This window comes from Eriocheir sinensis, chromosome 39 (genome assembly GCF_024679095.1).
Source record: "Eriocheir sinensis breed Jianghai 21 chromosome 39, ASM2467909v1, whole genome shotgun sequence".
Taxonomy (NCBI): domain Eukaryota; kingdom Metazoa; phylum Arthropoda; class Malacostraca; order Decapoda; family Varunidae; genus Eriocheir; species Eriocheir sinensis.
In genome coordinates this window covers 6,205,991-6,215,058 of record NC_066547.1, presented here as the reverse complement: position 1 = coordinate 6,215,058, position 9,068 = coordinate 6,205,991, and the positions used below count along the sequence as shown (strand labels likewise).

At 44.3% G+C, this 9,068-nt stretch overlaps 1 protein-coding gene across 1 annotated transcript; it reads left to right on the top strand.

The window, feature by feature from the left end:
* The first annotated feature begins 1,748 nt into the window (after positions 1 to 1,748).
* Positions 1,749 to 8,673, top strand: LOC127008921 (homeobox protein abdominal-A homolog). The gene is made up of 2 exons (XM_050881405.1): positions 1,749 to 2,049; positions 8,260 to 8,673. Exons 1-2 carry the CDS (start codon positions 2,025 to 2,027, stop codon positions 8,613 to 8,615), a joined length of 381 nt encoding a protein of 126 aa, XP_050737362.1. The 5' UTR covers positions 1,749 to 2,024; the 3' UTR covers positions 8,616 to 8,673.
* The last annotated feature ends 395 nt before the right edge of the window (positions 8,674 to 9,068 follow it).

The window sequence follows — 9,068 nt, the reverse complement described above, 5'->3', positions numbered from 1 at the left end:
TTATGTGATATTTTTTTATGGTCTCAAAAATTCGAAAGGTTTACGACGAGCAGTTTTTCAAAGGTGCGATCGTCGGCGGAGCGCAGGTGAGCCGCGGGAGGATCAGGTGAGAGGGTTATTACAGGTCTTGCTCAGGTGTCATTTTTCCCCAGAATTGGCGGTCAGGGTCTTGTATTTAATGACACCTGAAAGTCACTGCTACTCTTCGTTTTCCCCGCCCGTAGTAAAGACGATTCCCGGGAAAATAGTGCCCCTGAAATGCCTCATGAAGTATTTTCCTCCCTTTCCATTATCTCCGGATAAAATTCCACATTTTAAAAACACATAATGCAGCCCGAAATTATTAGCCACATGATCCATGCCCGGAATTATGGAGCGATCCTTTAATTCTTTGAGGCTGCTTAATGGGTTATATTTTTTCCGGCGATGATAAAACATGATTAATGCGGGAAAGTTTGCGAAAGTTAGTTAACGATAAGTAGTCTAAAAAGTTTCTCGTGGCGTCAAGACCTTAGGGAGGAACGAGGTAGTGCCGCCACCCCTCCGCTGGCACACACACACACACACACACACACACACACACACACACACACACACACACACACACACACACACACACACACAGACACACGCAGCAGAGGGTACCATGCAGGGACGGCCTTCCTTCGTCACCGCTGCCCTTCGGAGTAGGATTAAGACATCAGTGTTCTGACTTTTTATATATAAAAAAAATATATATATTTTTTCTTCTCTCTTGTTCATTGTTAAGTCTTGGTGCTGGCTAACAATTTTATTTGTTATATGTCATTATTTTCCATCTGTTTGTTTTTTTCGTCAGATTTTTATTTGATTTTGTTTCTTCAGTTTTTTAAGCAGCAGTTTTTCGTCTATTTCCCCTCCTGCTTAAGGTTTATGAGTACAGAAGCGGAAACAAACCATGTTGGATTCATTTATTGAGAATTGATATTTTTACTTTTTTAATAATCCCCCAAAATATGTCTAGACCTTTTGGCGCAATACATAATTTTGATGCGAAAGGGAACGTTAAAGCATTATGAAGATTTTGAAATATTCGTGTGGCAGTCAAGCGTGGAATTTTTTTTCCTGGAATATTTTACCAGCGGCTCATAAAAAGGTGATCTCCTATATTTGTCATAGCCTTGGTGTGGCCGTAGTGTATATCGTTATTAAATTTTGTAGCAACTTTTTTTTTTCCTGTAGATTTAATAAATTTCAAAGTCAATGCGATGAAACGGTGAGATTTACTCGCGTGTTTGTGTCGTGTATGAGCCATCCAATTAGCGCCGCCGGGCCGGCGCCGCCACTGTGTTCTAATTGATTAAACAAGTCAGAATTACCCTCACGGGGAGACGCTTCGCTCTAATTTTCATTCTGCGAAAACAAAAAAAAAGTACGACGAGAAAGAATTACAGCAATTCATCTTATTTTTCCGTCGCTTTCGCTCGCTGCTTTCTGAGCTGCTTGTCCTGCCTCCCGCTCCCTCAGGAAGAGAGGTGCAGGAAAGAGAGAAGGGGAGAGAGAGAGAGAGAGAGAGAGAGAGAGAGAGAGAGAGAGAGAGAGAGAGAGAGAGAGAGAGAGAGAGAGAGAGAGAGAGAGAGAGTAGGAGGCGCTACCAGTAAGAGCGAAAGAGAGAAGGATGGAGGGTGGAAGGAGGCGCGACGCCCCCTCTCTCCTGAGTCGAGCCAGCCAGCAGCGGAGCCAGACAAAATGGGTGGCAGTGTGGAGGGGAGGACCAGGCAGCGGCGGCTGCCCATCGCCGCCCCGCCTCCGCCCGCGCCACACCACCTCTTTCGCGTAGTTCCTCTCTAGTTCCCCTCGGGTGCCGCGTGCGAGCTGAGTGGGATGGCAGAGAGTGCCGCCGGCATTTTCACGCTGTTCCGAGTGTGTCGGTGAGTCTGGTATGGGCCAGAAGCAGACGGAGGGCGCCTCTCAGTGCTCGCCGCGGAGGGAGGCTCTCAGCGTGTTCTGCCGCAGATTTTGGCGCCGTCCGCCGAAGCTCCGGCATGACCGCCACGCCTGTTGCCTCGGGTATGAACGCTTCGGTGTTTTGTTGGTGTGTGTGTGTATGTGTGTGTGTGTGTGTGTGTGTGTGTGTGTGTGTATGTGTGTGTGTGCACGAGAGCGCTCTTGGGTGTGCTTTTGGTAGTGTGGCTTTGGTACTGCCGACATATTCTCTAAGTCATGTAAGATGCGCTCTTCATTGTTGTTCGCGACGTCCAGAAATTTTCGTATTTCAGTATTACTTTATATCAGTGAAATGTCATTGAGGTGGTAGGGGACTTTTTTTTTTTTTTTTTTTTTTTGGCCCAGGAAATACTTCTAATATATTGTATATACTCTGGAGCGAGGTGTTCATTAATTAAGCTTTTATTGACTGACAAAATGTTTCCCGCAGTATTCATTGTAATATTGAGATGTTATGAAGGATCCATCTCTTGGTCAACTGGAGACCTTATAACTCACGCTGCGGCTATAATTTGGTGTCTGCAAACCATTGAGTTCCATTAGAGCGGCAGTGAGCGGCCGGCAGCTGCGCGTCTTCCATCTGTAACAGATACACACTTAATGGTCAGGAAACTTCCGTCTCTCACACAATTTACGGCCACGCTGAGGCGCCCAAGTGAGGGAATTGTGGTGCGTTGAGTGCAGAGCGCCTTTGTATAGATACTTTTTTTGTGATTGTTGATGATCGCACTAGTGGTGTCACTGGCAGGTGTGGTGGTGGCTGGGTTATAGTGGTGGTGGTGAAGGTGATGGTGGCAGGGTGTGGCCGGCGGTGGGTGGGTGGTGAGGGCACCGTGGCGGCGGGAGAGCCATCGTTGCTGCCCGCCGCTCTGACACAACTCTGATCTATATCCTCATGCTGAATATCAGATGAAGATAAATACGTCGTTTATTGCAGCACCGCCGCGATGAATCTCTCCATTATTTATTTGCTGCAGAAGAGCAAATAAATGTGATCAATTAAAGAGATATTTTACGATTACATAGATGTATATTTATATATGACACATCCAGCTTGCTTACTCAATCAAGGGTTAATTTATTATTGCATGCGGAAACGTTTATATTTAGAGTAACTTTTCCGGGGCTGTGTAGCGACACATGCCATCACATTCTGATCAAGGTCAACGATTACTTGCCGCCCTTTGAGCAGGGGCGCGGCCTTGGATTTGAGTAATGCAAGTGAGAAATTATTTCTGCTCATCGTAAATCTTGTTGAATGAAATAAATATCTTGAAGAGACAGTGTACGAGACACACACACACACACACACACACACACACACACACACACACACACACACACACACACACACACACACACACACACATATATATATATATATATATATATATATATATATATATATATATATATATATATATATATATATATATATATATATATATATATATATATATATATATATATATATATATATATATATATATATATATATATATATATATTTATATATATATATATATATTTATTTGTGTTTGTTTGTGTTTTTTTTTTGGGGGGGGGGAGTTGATTTTGGGAAATATGTAACACAAGTTTAAAGATTTTAGTTTCAGTGATAAGGAACTCCTCAAAATTCCAACTTCTATACTTGTCTCTCTTTGCTTCATTTTTTCCAAGTCCCTTCCACCCCTACGCTGCCTCCCTCTCACCCTCTACGGCGCGTCTAGCGCATTAAAATATAGCCAAAAATATGTGTATGCTTAAGGCGATTCAGGAACATAAATAGTCCAAAGTCTAATACTCCGACGGCCCGAGAGTGAGTGAGTTGGAGGGGAGTGTGTGTGGGCCCAGTAAAATTAAATAAACGAACACACACACACACACACACACACACACACACACACACACACACACACACACACACACACACACACACACACACACACACACACACACACACACACACACACACACACACACACACACACACACACACACACACACACACACACAGTAGCTTCCTTTCAGTAGTAACTTAATCTTTCAGAAAAAAAATAGCTGTATCATACTGAAATATTTAAAGCAATCTGTTAATATCTTGTAATTGAAAAAAAATGGAGTTATTTTCAAAACCGAAATATCCGCTTCTTTGTCTTCTATCTTTAGCAGTTCTTCCTCGCTTGCCTTCCTCTTCATCCATGGCCACGTTAGAATTTCGTCGATATCACTCACTGAATAGGACAGGTGAAGGTGCGTCGGTAGCTGGTAACCTCAGCAGCAGCTAACTCCATAAAACATTCCGGAGTACTCAGACGCGGGTACAATTATTGGCCACAGGCGGAGGATTGTGGAGTGTAATGCCATTGTATTTCCATCGAACTCAGGAACGACTAGAATCGGGAATTACGTGAATTGTTAATATCATCGACAGTTGAGTGTGTGTGTGTGTGTGTGTGTGTGTGTGTGTGTGTGTTTGAATGTTTCTGGGGTGGCTCACGCGTTGTAAGTGTTTTTTGTGTGCTGCACTCACATGTTTGAGTATATATATTTATGGTGCTTGATATTGACGGATAAGTAGGTACAGACCTCTTCGTCCAGCGGTCCATTATTAAAAAGACGCTTTATCGAAGGCATCGAGTAGTTTCTGCAGATTTGTTACAAAAGACAAGGTAGACAAAGAGAGAGAGAGGAAAGAGAACAGCAAAAAGGAAAAAAAAAACATAAGGGAAACGAAGATTATAAGTAATAGTTTGGTGCAAATGTATATTTTTTTTATGTATAAACAAGATGGCATCGCATCGCCTCAGCAGGTTAAATGTAACACGATGTTATACTTTAACTGAAGTAGTAGAGTATGATTGGACAGTAAGAACTAATAGATTGTCCTTTCAGTGGTATAAATTTACAGAAACTAAGTTGTGTTTTGACTACAAGATCACTGAGAAACTAAGCCGCGTCGGGGCGTGGTTTGCGAGGCATCCAACACAACGTAAAAATACCTTACGGAAGCCCATCACTCTTGCCGGCACGGAGTGGAGGGTCAGAAAGGGCTGAGGTGGAGGATTCTTATGAGACCTTAAATCTTGCATGATCAAGTCTGACAGATGGATTTCTCATGCCACTTGCTGTACGGCAGTAAATTTGTGGGGCGTCGTAAGGAACGGCCGCCGCGACGAGCCGGGGCGGTGCTGTGCCGCCTCTCAGGGGCTGCTTACTCGCGTCTGGCCTGTTGTGCCGCTGCTGATCCTGCAGCTGTTGCTGCTGCTGCTGCTACTGTTGCTGCTGTTGCTGTTTATTTACTTCATATTACCGCGCACTAAGACTTATTTCCATTTTTGTTATATTTTTTACTGATCTTTGATATATTAATAGTGGTAGGAATTTCTTCCTATTCCTTTGATGTATTTCTGTTGTTCTGTAACAAAGCGGGCGCGCCTTACTCGTGTGAAGGTGGACGTCACTTTTTATTATTTTTGAACACTGAAACTATGGCGTTGTTTAGCTCCTTTGTTCTTTCTTGTTCCCTCAAAGAATTATTAAGATGAAGACGAAAACATTCCAAGGTCTTCACGGTGACGCCGAGGGTGTGGGAGGCGGGGCTTGAATCACGGCGTCAGTTCTTGCAGTGAAGGGAAGGTTGTCTCAAGGGGAAAGTGAAAAATGTACTTGATAAATCGAATGAGGGGGAATAATCTCAATACTTAGTATAAGAGGAGGGGAGAGTTAATGTACGTGAAACGGGTGAGGGCTCGCAGATCCACATGAGCAGAATATTAAAGCGCAAAAATCATGAAGATGCATCAAAACAGTGACAGATGAACATAAAGGAGCCGAGGGTTTGATCGCCACACGGGGCTGCGACTTGTCTTATCAGAAAATTGAGGAAGAGTTACTGCAGGCTTATCGTGACGTGATATTGAGGCATGGAGGCAAAACAGGGGAGGAGGAAGGATGGAGGAGGGAACTGAGGTGGATTATTGGATGGGAAAGAATTGGTGGGGGCTTCGATTCCCTCCCACTGCCATCTAGGCTTACGAGATGCTCCTCTGTTTCACTTTTTTCCCTCTTCCATTCTCGTTCTTCCCTTCTCTATCTCCCTCCTCGGTGGAAGTTGGCCTAGTGCTCCTCCATCCCCGGGTCGGCCATGTCTTTTGAGAGGAGGAAAAAACATTATTGTGTATGAAAAAAAATAAAAAAAGAGAAAATAAAAATGGATGCTGGGGTGGCCAAGGGAGGAAGGAGCAGCGTGTGTTGGCTGGCCCGAGACTTGTGTTCCCGAGGGCTGGTGTTTCTTTTACTTCCCCGAGGAGTGTCAAAACTTGGCCGGAGGTTATTTGTTCCGAAACATTTCACTTGTGGGATGGTAGTAAAAAACGTAATTACTGAAAACTCGTGACGGAGATATCTTTTTATTTTCTCTCCATTCCAACTGCACTTTTTTCGTTTTTATTTTTTTATGCACCAATGGAATATATATATACTTCGTTACATTACATGGTATTAACAAATGTATTACTGTGCACAAAGAAAAATCAAACACCAGAAGGAAATATTTTTGGTTGTGTGATTTTACATTCACTGGGAGGACGTGCTTTAAACTGACGTAGAGAGGCAAACGACGCAAAACATGAAAAAAAAAATCCGAGTTGACCTTGCGAGTCTGTGAACAACTGGACCAAACAGGACACGCCCTCTCATTCACCTGCCCGAGGACCTCCAGAACGTGTTTCGAAACCTGTGCAAGACGAGTCCTGTTAGGTGATACGTTTTCCTTATTTGCCGGATGTTTGCTCTGAACTGGAAAGATGGAAAAAAATGTATTGTCATCTTAAGGAAAGGGATGAAGAAATGGATCCTGTGCATTGTTTGGCCTCTACGTGCCTTTGATAAGAGAGTGGCGTAGATGCCTCGGCGTTTGTGTTCCATTGTGTCTGATGGATGGGGCTTTGTGGCGCCGCGCTCCTCCAGGAAGTGGCGAAAGGGAGGAGTTAGTGGGTGAGGAGGAGCCAAAAGGAAGGGGAAAAAAAAATCGGGTTTGTCTTGAGATGAAAGTGAGACGCCGCCGAGTTTTTTTTTGTGTTGATGGTAATGATAAGAGAGAGGGAAATGGTGGTCTATAATGCTTCCCTCAGTCTGACTTGCTTTCTCTTTCCTTCTTATTTTGGTTTTCTGATTATTGTTTTTCTTTTGTTTTTCGATAAAATATGCCGGCTTCTAATTTACTTTGAAATAATGCGTTTTGACGTTATCCAGCCCTTTCAGTCATCCTTTCACTTCATTATTAAAGCACCACTTGGTTTCTGCCTCTCCCTTGACCTGCTTATCTCTCCTTCCTCAACCATAAAAATATCCCAAATGAAGCTGAAGTCATTGAAATGTTGTATAACACACACACACACACACACACACACACACACACACACACACGATGAAAAGAAAAAAAAAACATCCACCCCTCTTAGAAAATCATTCCACACAAACACGCACTGAATAACCACACACCCTTGCTGGAAACATGGAGGAAAAACATTAATTCATAAACAAGGGGAAAGGTATGTACATGACCATTATTATTCCTTTCAATATGGGTCAAGTGCCATCATTAACCTGAGAGGGGGCAGTTTTCTCATCATTTCAAGCTCTAATTGATGCAAGAGGTAATGCCAGTCGAGGGTCGTGTCCTGAGTAATGCTATGCGTCACGGAACACTCCTATAACTCGGGCGTAGGCACCAGGCAGGCAGGTCCACCTTGTGTTTCACCTTCTTCCCCTCCCTCCGTCCCTTCTCTTCCCTCGATTTTGCTCCTGCTCGTGTGGAAAGCCTTAGTAGTTTACGGTCTTGTTATCAGGGGATGCCATTGATAATTTATTCTACGATGCGTTCTCGTGTAATAAAAAATGTTAACTATTCTTATTGGGTAAATGTTGACTCGTGACATGAGGAAGAAAGGCCACGATATGTTGCACCACTCGACGTTGAATGGAATTATGGTCAAATTTAGAGGAGCTGACGTATCACTGCATACTATTTTGCTGAGGAACAGCTGATGGCGTTTGTTGTGGCTAATGGAGAATTATATGAAACAACACAGCAGTGCTGTTTTGGGCTAAGACCCATATATGCGAGAGTTTTGTGTTTGCATTTTTTTTTTTTTTAGTATTTGTTTTTGTGTGTGTGTTCAGTACACTCGAGCGGTCTGTGGCTGCCCTACTCGATCTTATTTAATCCCCACAAGCATCACTAATGTCCCTTCTCTCTCCTTCCTGCAGGGGCCAATGGTCTGCGGCGCCGCGGCAGACAGACCTACACGCGGTACCAGACGCTGGAGCTGGAGAAGGAGTTCCACACAAACCACTACCTAACACGGCGAAGAAGAATAGAAATGGCGCACGCTCTGTGTCTCACCGAGCGACAGATCAAGATCTGGTTCCAGAACCGGAGGATGAAGCTGAAGAAGGAGATCCAGGCGATTAAGGAGCTCAATGAGCAAGAGAAGCAGGCACAAAATGCGAAGTTGGCGGCGCAGCAAAATGCGGCCAACAACCCCCAAGCCATGACCCCCAACCAGGGGGCGGGAGGGGGGCCCGGGGCGGACCAGAACTCAGCGAACCCCGCGCAAAACTAACGACACAACTTCATCTATAAGCTAGGATTAAGGTGAGTACTCAAATCCATCTCTTTTCTGTGGTTTATGCAAGAATTATTTTTAACATGTGTATGAAACGTGCCACAGAGTGTTTGGGGCCAGGAGAGAGTCAAAGTGTACGTGCACTGTTTGTCCGGAGTGAGTCATACCACTAGAATGACTCGATATGTTTAGTCTGAGAAGCTTTCGTGAGGTCTCGGTTAGGTAAGCAAGACAGGTTAGCCAATCCTAGGTGGCATCACAAACTCCACTCATTGTCTGCTTCAAAGACGTTGTTTTGCTTTGTATGATTGGACGACGTATTGCATGGAAGGCAGGAAAAGCATAATACGCGGCGTAGGGGCGGCAGACCACATGACGCGATCCCATTGTTGTTGGCCGAAGAGAGAGAGAGAGAGAAGGCTGAGTGGCGGGGGGTGGCCGAGGGCCATT